The sequence below is a fragment of the Pristis pectinata genome, chromosome 34 (genome assembly GCF_009764475.1).
Source record: "Pristis pectinata isolate sPriPec2 chromosome 34, sPriPec2.1.pri, whole genome shotgun sequence".
In the NCBI taxonomy this organism is placed as follows: domain Eukaryota; kingdom Metazoa; phylum Chordata; class Chondrichthyes; order Rhinopristiformes; family Pristidae; genus Pristis; species Pristis pectinata.
In genome coordinates this window covers 1,748,902-1,769,391 of record NC_067438.1, presented here as the reverse complement: position 1 = coordinate 1,769,391, position 20,490 = coordinate 1,748,902, and the positions used below count along the sequence as shown (strand labels likewise).

Below are 20,490 nucleotides of genomic sequence, written 5' to 3'. Positions count from 1 at the left end.
CCAACTAAACTAATCCCTTCTGTTTACACAATGTCCATATCCTCCATTTCCCGCACACTCATGTCCTATCTAGGAACCTCTTGAATGCCTCTATCGTATCTGCCTCCACCACCACCCTGGCAGTGCGTTCCAGGCACCCACCGCTCTCTGTGTAAACAGGTGAGGGATTGTGTCTGCAAACAGGGCCTGGCTCTGCTTAGACAGGGCACAGAGGTACAGTAAGCAGTGCGGGTGACCGATGAGCTTAATTGCAAGAGGGGATGAGAAGTGGAGAAGTGGACGTGGAGAAGTCCTCCTGCAACAGGAGGTTGTTGAGACAACACTTGGAATAGAACAGTACAGCACTGGACATGTCATATGGCCCATGATGTTGTGCTGATCTTGATGCCAATTTATACTAAATGTCCTCCTCCTGTGTATCATCCACATCCCTCCATTCCCTTCATATTCATGTGTCTACCTAAAAGTCTCTTAAGCTCCACCAAACTGCCTGCTTCCACGACTACCCCTGGTAACCAATTCCAGGCACCCACCAACTCTCTGCATAAAAAACTTGCCCTCACATTGCCTTTAAACTTCCCTCCTCTAACCTCAAAAGCGTGACTTCTGGTGTTTGACATTTCTACCCCGGAGGAAAGATTATGGTGTACAGTTTCAGTCTCCATACTGAAGGAAGAATGTGAAAGTTTAGGAGAGTAAGGCGTGACCACATTGAAACGAACTAAGTTCTGATGAGGTCTTGCCAGCTTACACATTGAGGGGCAGTTTCTACAGACTTTTTGAATCAATAACCAGAGGGCACAATCCAAGGATAAGGGTAAGATATTTGAGAGAAAAATTCTTCTTTCAGAGGGTTGTGAGTCTTTGGAGTATTCCTTGATCAGCTGTAGATGCCTGAAGTATCCTAAATGCTGGGATTGGTAGAATCTTGAACTGGGTGAGTCCCAGGATGTGATTGGAGCTGGAAGGGGCTGGGGCAATGGTGGACTGGACCTAGGATCTGATGGAGCAGGCTGAAGGGATCAAGTGGTCTCCTGCTCCAGGAGGTGGAGGGGGTGGGTGGAGAAAAGTGGGGTCAGTTTCAGATCAGTTTTCTGAACCAACTGGCTGCCTGTGGGTCAGACCCGGCAACATTAGTTTCCTCTGAGAAGCATCTTAATAATGAAAGGGAATGTGGATATTTCTGGACTGTGTTTGTTGAGCTCAGGAAAAAGCAACCAATTACTGAGCATCAAGACTCACAGGGATGGGGGGAAGGGGGGTTGGTGTGGGAGACCATGAGGGTTTGAACATTCCTTGGTTGAAGGGAAACTGGAACAAGGTTTGAATAATGCAAAGAGAAGAATTCATTCACTCCTGAGGCTAAACTAAACTGGAATGAATGAATTTACATTTCGGTGCCATTTACACAGCTTTGGAATACTTCAAATAGATTTATAGCCAAAGACCATACCTTTCAAAGTACAGTTACTATTCTAATACACAACAAGATTCCTTGTTGAGCAAGGGTTTTAATGAGTGGAGCATAAACAAACAGCTGGAAGAACTCAGCAGATCAAGCAGCATCTACGCAGGCAAAGGGATGGTCAGCATTGTGGTTCAGGACTCTGCATCTAATTTCTGCTCAATCTGCTAAATTCTTCCAGCAGTTTTTTTTTCCAGATTCCAGCATCTGCAATCTCTTGTGTTTCTATTTCAATAAGTAGCTCCTCTGTGTTCTTTCAGCAATGTTGGTTGAGGGACCAATATTGGAGAACAAGAGGGATATAAAATTGGCAGAATGTTTTTTATATAAAATATGAAGTTGCTGGCCAGTGATTGAGACTGTCTTTTTTCTCTGGATTTGCACCTATTTATTTAAAGGGCGTGCTCCCAAGAATCTATCGGGTTACAGACTGCGATCTTTGTGTCTTCAGCTGCCGAAGCACTTTCTCCATAATGTTAGGTTTTCACATGTAATCCCAGCCAGCAAAATCACCCTTGTAGAACACTGCTGGTTTCAATCGAGCCCTTGTCCTTGGGGTTCAATGGGACCTCTCTCTCTTTCTGAGTGGGCACAAAGGACCCCTTTAATTGAAAGGTCAGGTTGGTAACAGCAGACTTGCACCCAGGCGTGAACTCACCGCATCTATACTTGGCTCTTGTTTAAACAAGCAGTTTAACATTTCAGCAGTTTGAGTGAATCAGGGACGTCCATGAATGTGTGTGTGTGTGTGTGTGTGTGTGTGTGTGTGTGTGTGTGTGTGTGTGTGTGTGTGTGTGTGTGTGTATGCGTGCATGCGTGTGTGTGTGTGCATCTGTTTTTGTGTGTGTGTGTGTGTGTGTGTGAGTGATTTCTGTGGGGGTTGGGGTGGGTTTAGCAGATTGCTGCTCAAGCCACTCCATTCACAAAACCTTTCCACTGATAAACTGCAGCCAGGAATTGGCATCTGCCTCACAGACTGCCCATACCTTCCTCTGAGTGCAATGTCTGTGGGCAATTTTAAACATGATTTTATATACAAGGTGCCAGCAGGTGGTGAAATAGGATGGGATGGGAGGAGGGTGATGCAGTCAGAGAAACAAAATAGACAGATTTCACAACTGTATTTCATTGCCTGAGACTCAGCTGGGCAGTGCATAGCTTCAGAAGGTCATGAGTTCAGGTCACACTCTGGAGAATTTAGCACCAAAATCTAGGCTGCCAGTCACAAGACTGGAGGAGTGCTGCACTGCTATGAGAGAAGTGCTGGGGAAATGCTGCATTATTGGAAGCAGTGCTGTCGGAAGGACACTGTTGGAAGAGGGCCCCTCAGTTGGAGAAGCAGTACAGGGAACCACTGTGTTTGTGGGGTATGCGCACTACTGTCAGCGGGACTTTGCAGGAGGAGAGCTGTACTGTGCAGTGAGAAGGGCAGTCCTGTGGGCATGCCACATTGTTAAAACTGAGAGAGTGCTGCACGATTGAGGATGCAGTCTTTCAAATGACACATCAAACCAAGACTCTGCTCTCATAGGGGGACTGAAAGGACCATGCCGATTGTTTGAAAGAAAAACTGGAGAGCTATCCCTGCTGTCCCTCCCTAGGGCTGTGATACTGATTTTCTGGTTGCTACCATGTTGTTGTTTGTGGGAGCTTGCTTTTTGCAAATTTTCTGCCATGTTTTCTACATTGCAACCATGACTATGCTTGGAAAAGGCTGTGAATTGGATTTTGATATTTTTAAACACATGTTTGTGAAGATCTTTTCTCTAGTGCATCTCTCCCATAACCAGCTCTGAGCTGGTCTTCTGCTCCATCATACTCCGTTCACATTAATGCCCTTCAACAGTCTGTCGACTAACAGGCAGCTGTCTTTGTGCAAGGTTTATCTTGGTTTTGGTTTCTCACCAAAATAAACTTGTCAGACTATATCAAAGAGAACTGAGAGATTGCAGTGCGCTATGTCTCACCGAAACATGGCTTACACCTGCTTCACCTGACTGTGCTATTCAACCTGCTTCTCAATCCACCGAATGGACCGTACAGCATCCTCAGGCAAAGTTAGAGGCAGAGGGGTCTGCTTCTCAATCAAGTGGTACTTGGATGTAACGGTCCTGGCGAGCTCCTGCTCACCCAGCCTGGAATATCTAATGGTTAAATGTCGACCATGCTACCTGCCACAGGAGTTCACTTCAGCTATCCTGATGGCAGTCTACATCCCACCCCAGGTGGACATGAAACCTGCACTCAATGAACTATACTCTGTGGTCAACAACCTTGAGAGAGGATACCCTGAGGCCCTCTTCATTATTGCAGGTAACTTCAACCAGGCCAACCTCAAGAGTGTATTACCAAAGTACTACCAGCAGGGGCCCAAACACCCTTGACCATTGCCGTACAACTATCAAAGATGCCTTCCAAGCCACCCCTTGCCCTCACTTTGGTAAATCTGACCACCAGGCTGTGCTCCTCCTCCCTGCATACAAACAGAAACTGAAACGGGAGGATCCGGTACAGAGAGTCGTGCAGTGCTGGTCTGAGGAAATAGATGAACTTCTACGTGACTGCTTTGAGTCAGTGGACTGGTCCATGTTCAAAGACTCAGCTGCCAGCCTTGATGAGGGTGCCATCACCATCACGGACTTCATCAGCAAATGTGTTGAGGACTGTGTACCAAAGAGAACAATACAGGTGTTCCCAAAGCGGAAACCATCGATGAACCGGGAGATCCACTCCCTACTGAAGTCGAGGACTGCTGCATTCAAATCAGGTAACCCTGACCTTTACAAGAAATCAAGATATGAACTCCGGAAAGCTATCAGGAATGCCAAGAGACAATACCTGTTCAAAATAGAGTCCCAGACCAGCCACCAGTTGTGGCAGGGCTTACATGCTATAAGAGGCTACAAAACAAAGTTGGGCAGTATAGTTAACAACAGCACATCCCTTCCTGCTGAGCTTAATGCATTCTATGTGCATTTTGAACAGAAGGGGAGTGGATTGTCACCACCCACCCTGTCAGCCTCTGGAACATGATGCAACTGAGCCTGTGATCACCGTCGAGGACCTAAGATCAGTCTTCCAGAGAGTGAACCTGAGGAAAGCATCTGGCCTGGATCATGTCCCTGGCTTTGTGCTCAGATTTTGTGCTGATCAGCTGGCGGGTCTATTTGCAGACATACTGTATTTAACCTCTCCGTTTCAGTCTGAGGTTCCCACCTGTTTAAAAAAGACCACTATCATCCCGGTACCAAAGAAAAACAAGGTAACGTGCCTTAATGACTACCGACCAGTGGCTCTGACAACCACCATCATGGAGTGCTTCGAGAGGCTGGTTATGGCACGCATCAACTCCAGCCTCCCAGACGACTTCAACCCACTGCAATTTGCCTACTGCCAAAGCAGGTCTACAGTGGATGCCATCTCCCTGGCCCTACACTCATCTCTGGAGCATCTGTACAGTAAAGACACCTATGTTTGACTATTGTTTGTTGACTACAGCTCTGCCTTCAAAACTATAATCCCAAGCAAACTCATCACCAAACTCTGAGACCTGGGACTCAGCACCTCCCTCTGCAACTGGATCCTTGACTTTCTGACCAACAGACCACAATCAGTAAGGATTGGCACGATTATTCTCAACACTGGTGCCCCACAAGGCTGCGTCCTCAGCCCGTTCCTCTACTCCCTATACACTCATGACTGCGTGGCCAGATTCTGCTCTAACTCCATCTACAAGTTTGCAGATGATACCACCGTAGTAGGCTGTATCTCAAATAACGATGAAGGAAGGAGAGAGCTTAGTGACGTGGTGTCAGCGTCAATGTCAAAACCCTCAATGTCAGCAAAAAAGAGCTGGTCATTGACTTCAGGAAAGGGGGCATGCACCTGTCTATGTCAATGGTGCTCAGGTCAAGAGGATTGAGAGCTTCAAGTTCCTAGGAGTGAACATCACCAGTGGCCTGTCCTGGTCCAACCATGTAGACGCCATGGCCAAGAAAGCTCACCAGTGCCTCTACTTCCTCAGGAGGCTGAAGAAATTTGAAATGTGCCTTTGACACACCAACTAACAGCCCTGGCTACTGACCATAACCCTAACCCTAAAGCATCCTATCCGGATGCATCACGGCTTGGTACAGCAACTGCTCTGTCCAGAACTGCAAGAAACTGCAGAGAGTTGTGAACACAGCCCGGCACATCACAGAAACCAGCCTCCCCTCCATGGACTCTGCCTGTACCTCTCACTGTCTTGGTGAAGCAGCCAGCATAATCAAAGACCCCACTCACCTGAGTCATTCTCTCTTCTCTCCTCTCCCATCAGGCAGAAGATACAGGAGCCTGAGGGCACATACCAACAGGCTCAAGGACAGCTTCTATCCCACTGTGATAAGACTATTGAACGGTTCCCTTATACGATGAGATAGACTCTTGTTCTCACAATCTACCTTGTTTGACCTTATTGTATACCTGCACTGCACTTCCCTGTAGCTGTGACACTTTACTCTGTATTCTCTTACTGTTTTTATCCTGTACTACCTCAATGCACTGTGTAGTGAATTGATCTGTACGAACAGTATGCAAGACAAGTTTTCACCGTACCTCAATACAAGCAACAATAATAAACCAATACCAAAGACCGGGACTTCAGTAGTTCTGGAATCCCGTGTAAGGGGAAGCAATTTCTTCATGTGATTATCTTTGGCAGGTTCTGGGGTAGTTTCAAGTACTTAAATTTGGTCCTTTCTACCTCAGCCTGGATCACGCTTACCCCACCCAGACCATGAGCTTAGTGCCCTGCACAGCTTCTCAGTTAAGCAATGCCTCCATGTTAAAGTTCTCCTCGTGTTCAAATCCCTCTGTGTCCCTCCTCCTCCACATCTCTGTAACTCCATCCAGCCTTACTAACCTCCACAATCTCTATGCACTTGATTGCTCCCAGTTTAACTGCCAGTGGTGGCTATGCCTTCACCTGAGCTCTTTAATTTTCTCCCTAAACCTATCTGTCTCTCACTCCTTCATTAAGTGAACTTGGTTGGCCAAGCATTTGGCCATCTATCTTCCAGTAGGCCAGCATGCTGTGTGTGCTGATGCACCTGGAAGGACCTTCCCATGTTTTGGTGCAGTGTCCAGATGGGAGCTGCTGGTTCTCTTGCTTCCCACGTCCCCGAGTCTCACGGTGACTCATTCCTTCACCGAAAATCCTTAGCTGACTTTAGAGAAGACAGTGGATCTGATCAGAGGATGGGTTACCCTTCCTCCACCCCCACCTCTGGGAAGAGGGCAGCTCATCTGGGGCTGCCAGTTTCCCAGGAGGTGGAGAGCCAAGCTTAGCTGCTCTGCAGCTCTGAGCTTTCCTGCATCTCTGCAGCAAACAGTGACCGTTTATAGACAGATTGGCTGGGGTAGGTTGGTGGGATTCATCCATTCCGGATCCTACTTACCCAGCAGTCTCCAGTGCTGCTGTCTTGTTAATAACCTACATAAGATGGCCTGCATTTATTGACCATCTCTCCCAACCTCAGCATGTCTCAAAGTGCTTCCACCCATTGAACCAGCAGAAGGTAGGAAATGCAGTGATCAAGTTGGGCACAGCAAGCTCCCACAAACAACAACATGACAGTACCCCAGTTTATCAGTATTTTGTCGACGATGGTTAAGGAACATGGACTCAGGAAAACCCTGCTTATCCTTCAATTAGTTTCACACGATGGTTGCCCTGAAAGATGTCATATCCAAAAGGCAGTGTGGCAGTCCCCCAGTCCTGCACCAGGAGATTCAGATGCCCAGGTTGGCTTGGGAGAGAGTGCCTGAGTTTAATGGAAACACGAGAGACTGCAGATGCTGGAATCTGGAGCGACGCACAAAAAGCTGGAGGAACTCAGTGGGTTGGGCAGCATCTATGGAAGGAAATGGAAAGTCAATATTTGGAGGTCGAGACCATTCATGTGGACCCAAATCGTTAACTGTCCATTTCCCTCCAGCAACTTGCGTGTTGCCTGAGTTTAATGTTGGATTTTCCCTTTGATGGATGTTGAGACTCGAACCTTGGGCAGGCTGGTCTGCAGGGGAGATGCTGCTTCCACAGCCGCGCACACTAACTGTGTCTCTCCATCCTGTAGGAAGTGTGGTGCAGTTACAGTGCGAGGCTATTGGCCGCATCTCTCCTTGCCCATTGGCTGAAGCCTGGACATTCCTGCCCTCCTTGCAGCGACAGAGATGGAGGCTGCCTCGAGGATCCTGCTCCTCCTGGTGGCTGCAGCAACCCTGGACATGGGTGACTGTGGCCTCTTCCGAACCACCGTCCGCCAGCGGCGGGCTCTGCTGCCCAACACCACAAGTGGACGCCCCACCACCTTCGACCACATCTACACCATCAAGCTGCCTCACTGCCAGTCCTGCACGGCCAACATCTCCAGGCCAGAGGCCCAGGTTTTTGAGGCCCGGGATGAGGCGCGGGGCGACAAGCAGTTCGAGCACATCCTGGACCCCACCAGGCAGGTGGTCTTCACCCACAGGATCAACATCCCGCCCCAGGCCTGCGGCTGCGGTGATGTGCAGGCCCTCCAACGGCGCCTCCAGACCCTGGAGAAGGAGGTCACAGCCCTGCGGCGCCATTGCTCCAGCTCCCGGTGCTGTGGTGAGTACGTGGGGCAGCTTGCCTGTGCCGGGCAACCTCACTGCCTCACGGAGCAGGACACCGCAGCCTGCCTAACGCGAGGTGGGGGTGGGAGGGCCAGGGTGGGATGGGAGTGGAGTTGGTTGTGGGGGAAGAATGTGGCAGGAGGATGTTGGGTCGTATGGGGGGGGGGGGGGTTGTGAGGGCAGCCGGTGGGAGGGGAATATTTGGGGGGGGAGGTTCAAGGGAAGAGGTCTGGGGAAGAGCTGCAGGCTGAGGGAAGAGGGTGTGGTGAGATGGGGAGGGGTGCAAGGGGGAGGTTATAGGGAAGGGATGTAGGGTGAGGGAAGGGTGCAGTGAGACGAGGAAGGGAACAGTGGAAGGGATATGGGTGAGTGTGTGAGGGAGGGGGATGGTGGGAGGGGTGTGACAGAGGGCTGGAGGAGAGCTGCAGGGTGAGAAATGTGAGGGAAGAAGGGTATGGTAAAACAGAGGGGAATACTGGGAGGGGTGCGGGGTGAGTGGTGTGAGGGAGGGGGATGGTCGGACGGGGAGGGGAATAGTCGGGGGTGAGTGGTGTGAGGGACAGCGAGGGGAACAGTGTGAGAGGTGAGTGGTGTTGGGGCGGGGTGCGGTGGAGAGGAGCTGAGGAGTCGTTGGGAACTCCTGACTCCTCAGCTGTTTCTCCCACCGATCGACCCTACGGGTGAGCTGGGCTCGGGCACCTCTGGGCACTGCTCTCCCGCTGACCGTGCTTTCCACACCCAGGTTCCGGGCCAGCGCCGGACTGCGGTGCCCACGGGACCTTCAGCCCCTCCAGCTGTAGCTGCGTCTGCGAGGAAGGCTGGGGCGGCCCCACCTGCTCCGAGGCCTCCTGCCAGCGAGGCTGCCGCCCGCCGAGCGGGGACTGCGTGGACGGGCGCTGTGTGTGCCGCCAGGGCTTCACGGGCCACGACTGCAGCCAGGAGATCTGCCCCGATGACTGCAATGACCAGGGCCGCTGCATCAACGGCCGCTGCGTCTGCTTCCCGGGTTACACCGGCTACGGCTGCACGGAGGAGACCTGCCCCGACGACTGCCAGGGCCACGGCAAGTGCATCAACGGCAAGTGTGTCTGCGACCCGGGCTACTCGGGGCCCAGGTGTAGCGTCAAGGACTGCCCGAACAAGTGCAGCAACCGAGGCCGCTGCGTTAGCGGAAAGTGCGTCTGCAAGGATGGGTTCGCCGGCGATGACTGCTCCCTGGGTAAGCTGCCCCGCTTCGGGTCTGATCGAGTGCCTCATCGGGGAGGGGAGGGGGCAGGACATGACTGGGGCGCTAGTGCCGACTAGTGCGATGCTCCACCGACTTGATCTGAGCTTGAGACCCCTCCATTTTATTGGCACCCCAAGGCCAAACTGGCTGCTTCATTTGAACAAGAAGCAGAACAGGGTGCCTTACACTTACACGGACACAGTAGGAGGCCATTCTGCCCACTGGGTCCATCACAGGGAAGCCATCCCATTAGTCCTCTCCTTATTTCCCTGTATCTCAGCAACTTATTCTCCCTCACAGATGCCCATCAGCTCCCCTTTGATTCTTTTTTGCCACCAACCAACAATGAGGTAATTTACAGCAACCAGTTAACCAACCAGCACATCTTTGGGAGGTGGGGAAAACCCAAGAAGTCACAGACAGAAGGTGCAGACCACACAGACAGCACCCAAGGTCAGAATCAAACCAGGGTCCCTGGAGCACTGAGGTGGCAGCACTGACCACTGCATCACGGTGCGGGGCGGAGGCTTGGAGCCACTGCTGGGGTGGGGTAGCAGGAGCAAAGTCGTAGGGTAATTATCAACCTTTCATCAGTGCACATCTGTGGAGACCTGCGAATCAGTAGGGTATGTTTCTCAGGGTAGTTCAGTACCATCGGAAGGGGAATGGTGAATATGGGGGTTTGGGGGACGGTGAAATATCTGACACTCCTGATGGGTTCTGGTTTAATCCATCTGGACAAGCTGACCAAAAGGGAGTGTGCAATTAGTGTGGAGACAGGTCTGACTGGCAATACTGGAGCAAAGTGCAGGCAGTTCCATCCAGCTGGACCAGGTCACGTTTTAATGGTTCTCTGGGTTCATAAACTCATTGAACACAGCGGTGGGTGCTGAACTTGAGAAGTAGAAGCAGGAGACTGCCATTGGGCCCTTGTGTCCACTCCGCCATTCAGTAAACTCATGGCTCAGTCTCTACCTCAGTGAACTTCCCTGCACTAACTCGATTTCCCTTGATTCCCTTAATATCCAAAAACCTATCAGTCTCTCATTTGAATATACTCAGCAACTGAGCCTCCATAGCCCTTTATGGCAGAAAATTCTAAAGATCCTCCAGCGTCTGGGTGAAAACATTTCATTTCATCTCTATCCTGAATAGCCTTCTCCTTATTTTGAGGCTGCCACCGCTCGTTCTAGACATTCCAATCAGGGGTAATATTTCCCCAACATTTACCCTATCAAGACCAGCAAAGAGTTTGATATGTTTCAAAATGAACACGTCTCATTCATCTAAAGTCTAGTGAGTAAGGTCCAGTCTCCCCTCAAAGGACAATCGCATCCCCGTGCTAGAAATCAATCTGGTGAAAACTGCATGATAGAATTGTGTGTCCCCTAACTTAAGTGAACAATGCCATGGGAGATTCACTGATCACTACAGCAGCACAATTACATGATGTTATGCTGAGTCTTGTGACAGGAGATATATAATCCAATAATACACAAAAAAATACAGTGTGAAGTCGAGCCATCATAGATCCTCTCATTCATCAGGAGCACTGTCATGGGAAGTCTAATTTTATGATGGCACATTGCACATCACATGGTATAACCCCCAGCTGTAAAGCTTTACGCTCCCCTACTATGTAACCCTACAGAAGGAGGGAGTAGTTGGTATGAAGCAACCTACTATGTGTGGTATGGTGGAGCCGTACTATTGTTGATAGGGTTGCTCCTGGCCTGGATGTAGCCTGGTGAAGCTGGCCCTGCCTTCCCCTGGACTGCACCATTGAATTAGGCCAGGCAAGGTCGGGTGACTAAGGCCAAGAGCGTGAGTGCTGTCGCACTGGGCTCAGTGCCCAGGGCAGCAGCCTACCAGCTGCAATATTGACAGTGCTTGTCCCCCTTTTGTTTGCAGAGATCCCAGTGGCCCTCAGGCTCCGAATGAAGAAGATTCTGGAAACCAAGGCGACGGTGGAATGGGACCTGCCTCAGGATAGAGTGGATGCCTGGGTGATCACCTTCCGGCCCTTGGTGAGGAGTGGGGTCAGGGATCAAGGATTGAATATCCCTCGGGAGGATGGGGGCAGACTGCCTTGACCCTAGGGGTTAGTGTTGGGATTTGTTACACTCGCTTGCACCCAAACTGTAGCTGCAACTCCAGAGCAGAGGATACAGAGAGTCCGGCACTCGTGTCTGTTGGCCCTACCCCCGACCTTCAGCCCTAACAGCGCTGGCTACTGACCAGAGCCCTAACCCTAAAGCATCCTATCTGGAGGCATCACAGCTTGGTATGGCAACTGCTCTGCCCAGGACTGCAAGAAACTGCAAAGAGTTGTGGACACAGCCCAGCACATCACGGAAACCAGCCTCCCTTACACAGATTCTGACTATATCTCTCACTCCCTTGGTGAAGCAGCCACCACCCGGGTCATTCTCTCTTCTCCCCTCTCCCATCAGGCAGAAGATACAGGAGTCTGAGGGCACGTACCACCAGGCTCAAAGACAGCTTCTATCCCACGGTGATGACTATTGAACGATTCCCTTATACAATGAGATGGACTCTTGACCTCACAATCTACCTTGTTATGACCTTATACCTTATTGTCTACCTGCACTGCACTTCCTCTGTAGCTGTGACACATTACTCTGTATTCTCTTATTGTTTTCACCCTGTGCTACCTCAATGCATTCTGTAATGAATTGATCTGTATGAACAGTATGCAAGACAAGTTTTTCACTCTACCTTGGTACAAGTGACAATAATAAACCAATACCAATACATGGACTCATTGGGTTCACCCCAGGGTCCTGACCTTTCAGCCTTGGGCTCCGCCTAACCATCAGTAACATTTCATCGCCCTCAACAGAAGGAAGAGGACGGCAGACTAACCCATCACTTGGCCGGCTCCAAGACCTCCTTCCAGCAGACGGGACTGGCATCAGGTCAGGAGTACGAGGTGACTCTGCAAGCTCAGAAGGACAAGAAGCTTGGAACGGCCGTCACAAGAACCTTCACAACCAGTAAGTGCTCTTGGGAGCTCCCCAGCTGAACCGTTGCTCCATTGAACTGCAGGTGTATGATTGTCTGGGACATGACACTGGAATCCAGGCAGGGTGACATCGGGGGGCGAAATTGGTTGTTGGGTGGGGGCACAATGCAGCAATAGCATTGTACGATGCGCCTATCAGAATCAGACTTAGGAATGTTTGTTAATGAGGAACCGCCTGTTTTGGGTCCTCTCCACCCATGCTGGTAATGGTCTGAATCACCTTGTTCTGTGCAGCAAATATCTGTACTTCTTTGATTCAGTTTCAGATGTCCCACCCCCATCATACAGAACCACCCTGCTCCCCCTACCCCTCCATCCCCTCGGCCTGGCCCAGCTCATTACCTGAGCTTTCCAGTCACAGCCACAGTTGGGGAAATAAGTATCCCCCCCCCCCCCCCCCCCCACTGGATCAAGGCAAGGCCAAGAATGGTTTGGTCCTGTTGGGAAGGATAACAATCTGAATCACCAGTATTCCTGATCCCAGCCCTCAGGGAGTTGCAGAGTGGAGTAGGCACAGGTCAGTCCGCCTTCAGGAAGGAGATGGGGGAGACCCACGGACAGAGGCAGAATAATCCAGTGGCCACTCTGTGAATCCACACATGTAACAAAGCAGCATCTAAGCTACAGCTGATCAAAGTTGTGCATAACCTTTAATTGACCCTGCTGCTATTAACCTCATTCATGCGTTTGGATAACACAGCATGTCTTTCATAGTGGATGATGACTACCCTTCCTTCCCACCACCAAGCCCCCACCCTGATACAGCAGTGTGATGCAAAACAGCACATTTATTTTGACGTGCATGAGTTCACCAGCTGGGTGTTGGTAGGTCCGTCTGCCCTGATGCTCTTGAGCAAGACAGGACCCCATTGACTTAGCACTTGCTCTTGCCTGCAGTGATCGACAGCCCGCAGAACCTGCATGTGGTCTCGGCCACAAACACAACCATCGAGCTGGGCTGGAAGAAGCCTCTGGCCGCTATCGACCGCTATCGGCTCAACTACTCCTCGGCGACGGGCAGACATAGCCAGGCTGTGGTGCCCCCCGGGAACAGCCGTACCGTGCTAACTGGACTGGAGGCTGGGGTGGAGCACACCATCTCGCTGGTGGGTGAGCGTGGTGGTCACCAGAGCAAGGCAGTGGCAACCAAAGGCACAACCGGTGAGTCCCTGCTGACCATCTCCAAGGTCTTTGGGAAAAGCTGGCATCACTGTGGTGCTTTACCCCACCAGCCCAGGGCATCCTAAAGTCCCTGACAACCTGTGAGGGGCTCCTGATCTGTTGTACTGCTGAAAACATGGCAGGCCTTTTGTGCACAGCAAGCTCCTACAAATCGGTTGGGTCCTGTAAGTGATTGTTGGTTGACGGATGAATGTTAACCCCAAAACACTGGGGAGAAATGTCAACCCCTCCCCAACTAACCTCACCCCATGCTCCTCATCAAACATATCATGGTATCCTCTGACTTTGGTCTGAGAAGCTGGGCAAGGCCTCAGTTTAAAACTTCAGCTGCAACATGGCATCTCTGGCAATGCAGCGCTCCCCCAGTTTCACAGTGCAGTGGAGCTATGGAAGTGTTTCACCTGAGGCTGTTACTGATGGGATGTTACTGGCAAGGTCAGCATTCGCTGCCCATCCTAAACTGCCCTTGAGGAGGTGATGGTGAGGTGCCTTCTTGAACTGCTGTAGTCTGCGTGGTGAAGTTCTTTCCACAATGTTACTGGGTTATGGGGTTCCAAGATTTATACCCAGTGACAGTGAAGGATTGGCAATATATTTCCAAGTCAGGATGGGATTTGACGAGAGGGAAACTGCAGGTAGGAGTCTTCGTACTCCCAATCCCACTCCTGTTCTTGACCCCTTTCCCCTGACAATCACCAGAATACAGAACCTTCGCTTTTTATAAATGCTGATTTGATTCTGTGAGACTGTGAAAACAGAAACGGGAGGAGGTGTCGTGGAGTCTAGTCTCCTGGGGCAGGAGTAACAATCAGCGGCAGAGCCCAGTCTGGGACAGGACTGTTTGTTCACAGGGAGGTGGAGGTCACTGCATCTGACCACACGTGCCACTACTATATATTTCGTGGGCTTGAATCAACCACTGACACGCGCACACTTACCTTTCGCCACATTGTTAAATATTAGTCTGCAAACAAGGTTGTGGCTGAAGCCAAGGCATGCTGAACAGCACTTCAGTCAGCACTGCCTTGCTCAACACAGCAAAGAATGAGATGTCTGAATGTGCAGCTCAGACTGTTCCATCTCACTCCACCATATACACGCGCGCGCGCACACACACACACACACACACACACACACACACACACACACACACACACACACACACACACACACACACACACACACACACACACACACCCCTACTCCCAATCCCGTTCCTGTTCTTGACCGCTTTCCCCCGACAATCACCAGAATACAGAACCTTCTCTTTTTATAAATGCTGACTCGATTCTGCAAGGCTGTGAAAGCAGAAACGGGAGGAGGTGTCGTGGAGTCTAATCCAATGGGGCGGGAGTAAGCAGAGCCCAGTTCACACACAAAATGCAAACATACAGTATTTACACATTGACACTCGTGCACAAATCGATAAATGCACACACAAACACATGCCACGTGTGCCACATGCTTATAGATATACATACACCAGATGAACACATGGATAGATGTGTGTGCGTGTACATGAGCACACATATGAAGACGTGTATATAAATTACATTTTATTGCAAGACATCCTAAAGTTGATGGACAGAATTTGACGTCATACTGCTCTGGGAGATTTTGGGGTAGGGATTGCAGGGGCAAAGGATTTGTCATCAAGAGAGGGTTTTAGAAACGTCTTCAAGGAGCAGAAAGAGGAGGAGGAGGATAGAGAGGGAATCACAGAGCCTGAGCCCAGGCCATTGAAGGCAAGACTACCAATAGTTTAGCAATTAAATTCAGGTTTGATTAAGAAGCTGGAATTGCGGCACGGTAGCGTAGCGGTCAGCGCGACGCTATTACAGCGCCAGCAATCGGGGTTCGATTCCCGTTGCTGTCTGTAAGGAGTTTGTACGTTCTCCCCGTGTCTGCGTGGGTTTCCTCTGGGTGCTCCGGTTTCCTTCCACATTCCAAAGACGTACGGGTAGGTTAATTGGGTTTAAAATGGGCAGCGCGGACTCGTTGAGCCGGAAGGGCCTGTTACCACGCTGTAAATAAAATTTTAAAATTTTTCTTAAAAGTTTTTGAAAGTGTGCAGAGATCTTGAGGTTTGTAGGGGGTTACAGTTTGTGGAGGGGTGAGGGGGGATGAGTTTTGGTGATGAACACTTGAGGGATTTCAATTTTGAATTGAGGAGTTGCTGGATGGGGCCGGTGGGGGTCAGTGAGGGGGCCGGTGGGGGTCAGTGAGCACCAGGAAGCGGGCGGCATGCTGTGACACTGTTTCTCTCTTCCCCTTCCGGTAGTGATTGACAGCCCCAGGAACCTCCGTGTTGTCATGGTGACCGACTCCACCATCAGCCTGCAGTGGGAGAAGTCCATGGCTCAGGTCAACCTGTACCGGATTAGCTACAGCTCTGAGAGCGGCCAAGGTGGTGAGCTGAAGGTGTCTGGTAAAGATCACACAGCCACTCTGGAGAGGCTGGAGAAGGGCACCAAATACACCATCTCTCTGGTGGGTGAGCAGGGAAAGATGCAGAGTGAGGCTGTGATCACCACAGCAACCACAGGTAAGGCGGATCTGGGAATACCAATGCTGCATGCTCTACTTGTGCTCTGTGTACCCACAGAAAGCTGTACATCACGGTGACCCTGCCCGATAACATAGCCTGCCTGGAGTTTGTATATCCACAGGGGATTGTACAAGACAGCAACACTGTCCAGAATATTGAGCCCTGCCTGAGCATCTGAGCTGACTATGGATATATTTTTGGTTGAAGTTAGGGAGGTAAGGTACGATTATGGAACCAAGGAAGAATAAAATCAGACCAGGGCTTCAGGGGTGATGTCATTAAGGGCAGAGTAATTGGGAATACCCTCCTCAGAGAGCTGGGGTTAACTGGAAATTTCATTTTGGGAGTTTGTTGATGAAAGGTGATTCCTCTTTCCAGGTGTATTCCAGTGCTGGGTTTCCACACCCATTCCATTTCCTGTCTCTCAATCCATTCTATTCCATTCCATTCCAGCTTCCATCTGAATGGAATCTTCCTGTTTTTCAGTGTGCACGTTGCCCTTTTCAGAGAAGGCACAGGTTAGATCCCATTAGTTTGGCTCAGTTTGTAGTTTGTTTCCAGAGCGAGCATAATGCATTTGAGCTGCATGCTAGATGTGTGAGCTTGTGTTTGGGGCAATACTGACAGAGTTACAGCTGTGGCAAAGAATCTGCCTCTTGGTCAAGATGCTAGGATGAGTGCATTTCCTGTTATTCCAGTGACATGTAAAAAATGGAAAGATTCCCTTGTGTTGGTTTAAGAAAACATCTCCTTGCCCCAGCTGACATTCTTCCACCAATAGCTTCAGTTATATGTCACCTTAAACATTGTAAAATAATCCAGAAGAGCTCCTTAGGAGTGGTACCAATCTCAATTTGACACAGCGCACAAGAAGAGATGCTAAGGTAGATAACCAGAGGCTCCGTAACAAGATGGGCATTGAAGAAAAAGGAAGCAGAAAGGTTTAGAGGGAATTCCAGAGCTCGGATCCCAGGGAGCTGGAGACACAGCTGCCAAAGGTGAAACAGAAATTGGAGGATGAGCAAGAGACTGGGATTGGAGAAATGCAGAAATCTTGGAGGGAGGAAGGTGTGAAGGAGGTTAAAGAGAGAGAGTCAGCCCATTGAGAGTTTGGGGACAGGGGCGAGAATTTTAAAATTGGGATGTTAACAGTGAATATCAGAAATATTTCAATCAGCCATTCATTGAACTGTGTTTGTGGAGACCGTGTCAAATGGCTTCAGACTGGGTGTTATTTGCCCAACTCCTGTTAGAGAAAACAGCTCAGTGTGTGTGAAATCCTTTGAAATGTTTCCCAAGACAGCATAAGATTTCAAGTGAGTCTTTCATGCTTCTCTCTCTCTTACTACTCTGAACTGCTTTGCATTGCTTCTTCTGTACACTGTATGCCGTGTTTTTCATTGTGAGTTGTCCTGCCTGAGTCCACAGAGCGGGAGGTAGGAAGGGAAGGGAGAATTTGTTTGAAGGGCTTCCTAGTTCTTGCTGTCTGTCTTTTGAACTCTTCATGTTCTATCAGCTGCCAGATCCCCAGAGATGGTTGTGAGTGAAGCCTCCAATATTCTCTCGTACTTCAGGGCCAGATAGAGGACACAGTATTAATCGTATTTCTTTAGTCTTTTTATTCCTTCTCAGGAATGTGTGGGAATTGGGAACGAAAAACAGACCGCTGGAAAGACAAGCAGCATCTGTGGAGGCAAAAGATGAATGTCAATATTTCTGGTCTGGACCCTGCACCAGGCTACACGAGAAAGTGGCTGGTGCTATTTTTTCAATACAACCAAACTAGAAAGAAATTTGCACCTTTCATCCCACTGGGGGGTGCCAGAATTTACTTGCACCAATAATGAACGAATGGCAATATATTTCCAAGTCAAGGTGGTGTGTGTCTTGGAGGGGAATCTGCAGGTGGTGGTGTTCCCATACACCTCGTCACGGATTTAGGAGGGTGTTTTCTGATTAGTCTCGGCAAGTAACTGCAGTACATTTTATAGATGATGCATGCTGCAGAGACTGTACACAATGCTGAAAGGATGAATGTTCAGCAACAAACAACTTGCTGGAGGAAGTCAGCAGGTCGATCAGCATTTGTGGGAGGAAAGAAATTGGTGATGTTTTGGGCTGGAAACATCAGGACCAGGATGAATGTTCAGTGTAGTTGATGAGGTGCCAACTACGTGGACTGCTTTGTCCTGGATGGCGTCCTCCAGCAATACATGATACCATCCACTCCAGAGTGGGAGAAGACGGATTCAGATACGAATGGGGTTAGGATGGGACAGCTAGCTGTTATTTTTACCCTCAATAGGCCACTGGGTTTGTATAAAGCTCTATGTGGACAAAGAGCAACATCCAACATGCTGTTCTCAGTCCAGTTTGGTGTCTCTCTTTCAAGATGACTTCAGGCTATAACTAAACCAAAGAGCAAAAAACAAACTGCTGGAGGAACTCAGTGGGTCAGGCAGCATCTGTGGAGGCAGAGGGATAGTCGATGCTGCCTATCCCTCAGAGTTCCTCCGGTAGTTTGCTTTGCTCCAGATCCCAGTGTCTACTATCTCTTGTGTCTCAACTAAACCAAAGACTTTCGTTGACCTGTTCTTGCCTAGACCCACTGTTTGGGAAGTGTTACTCACCATTAGGGGCCTTGGACATCTGGCAGTGGGATTCCAGTAGTTGATGTGAGAAGCAGAAAAGGCCTTGCTCCCTCTGATACATTGCTCCAAGGTCTGGCAAGAAGCCTCTTAAGATGGGAAGCTGATTTACAGACAACACCTTCTCCAGGGTCTGAGGCAATGAAGCCAAAAGCAATGGGTGTCATATTGTGGCTTATTGTTGTTTGGTGTGTTGGTGTGTGTGTGTGTATGTGCGTCTGTGTGTGTGTGAAACACTTTGAAATGTTTCCTGAGACATTGTAAGATCTTAAGTGGGTCTTTCATGCTTCACCCTCTCTCACTAAGCTGAACTGCTTTGCATTGCTCCTTCTGAACAGTGTGGGCCGTGTTCTGTGAGTTGTCCTGCCTGCATCCACAGAGTGGGAGGTAAGAAGAGAACAGAGAATTTGTTTGAATTTGTCATCGTATTGTTGGAGGGTGTTGCTGTGTGAAGAATGTGAGGAGAAATTGCTGTGTAGGTTACAGAGTGTACATGTTACAGATGAGAGGTGTATTACAAAAGGGATATAAATTCCTGTTTCCCAGAGGCTACACTGCATAATATTATCCAAAGAAGTAAATCCATTGGATCAGTCCCATTTCCTGAAATTCAGTAATGAGGTAAGAAAGTTAGGAATAGATGAAGACCTTGTTCAGATTGCAAGGCATTCAGTTCATGCACATTTTCAAAAGCTTCAACCTAACACAGCACAGCAGAACCTCAAATGAGAGGGGGCGTTATGCTGAAGGTTGCATCAAAGAGAGGCGTTACGTTGAAGATTGTGTCAGAGAGAGGTGTTACACTGAAGCTTGTGTCAGAGAGAGGGTATTTCACTAAAGGTTGCATCAGAGAGAGGGCAGTACACTGAAGGTTGCATCAGAGAGAGGTGTCACTGAAGGTTGCATCAAAGAGCAGGCGTTACGGTGAAGATGACATCAAGGAGAGTGCATTATAGTGAAGAATGTGTCAGAGAGGTTGTGTAAAACGTTACAGGGGCACAGTTTATAATCTACGGTCTGGGTTTTATTCACGTCCATGATTTCTTGAAAAATTATTCATTTACAATTTGGGGATCACTGTTAGGCCTGGCATTTATAACTCATTTCTAGTGTGCCCTGGACAGACATTGGTGAGCCACAGGCTTGACCTGCTGCCTTCTTGACAATAGCAGTGGGTTTGGGTGGTGCTGCTGAAGAGGTTTTGATAAATTCCTGCAGTGTGCCCTGTGGATGTTGAAGTTTGGGCTGATTCTGTCTTTGCTGTCTCCCTCACCCTGCTCTCTGGCTAATTATTTCCAGGAATGGTGTAAACTTAGATTGACATTTGATTTTCTCTCTATTCCTCCTTATCTCCCTCCAGGTGTTTCTGTGCAATCCCTAAGTCCTGGTTTCATCCTCTCCCTAACTTTTTTTCCTCCAGGAGTTGCTTCAAGACCGCTGGGAATCATCGCACCCACCCTGCTGCTTTTCATGAGGTGAACCAGAAGTAACCAGGACCCCTCGTCCTCCTCTCCCCAGGGACACCCCATCCTATGATTTTCTTTCCCCTTCATTTTTACAGGGAACATCCTTGGAGCTTGGATAAAGTTTGACCCTGTCCCTTCTCCCCACCCCACACCCTTCCCCTGCAGTTACACACACCTCTCTGTGAAGAACAGTGTGGTTTTAAATTGGCAGCACACTCACAGAAATCTTTGGTAAAATCTCAGGATGCTTGGAATCATTGGCCATGAC

At 49.4% G+C, this 20,490-nt stretch overlaps 1 protein-coding gene across 1 annotated transcript in view; it reads left to right on the top strand.

Annotated features, from left to right (window-relative positions):
- Positions 1–7,678: 7,678 nt before the first annotated feature.
- The window catches only part of LOC127585802 (tenascin-X-like), an 89,954-nt gene continuing 77,142 nt past the window's right edge, over positions 7,679–20,490 (top strand). Inside the window, exons 1-6 of the mRNA XM_052043501.1 lie at positions 7,679–8,099; positions 8,847–9,323; positions 11,244–11,359; positions 12,196–12,349; positions 13,276–13,539; positions 15,842–16,105. Of these exons, the coding sequence (XP_051899461.1) occupies positions 7,679–8,099; positions 8,847–9,323; positions 11,244–11,359; positions 12,196–12,349; positions 13,276–13,539; positions 15,842–16,105 (1,696 nt within the window). The remainder of the gene's footprint in view (positions 8,100–8,846; positions 9,324–11,243; positions 11,360–12,195; positions 12,350–13,275; positions 13,540–15,841; positions 16,106–20,490) is intronic.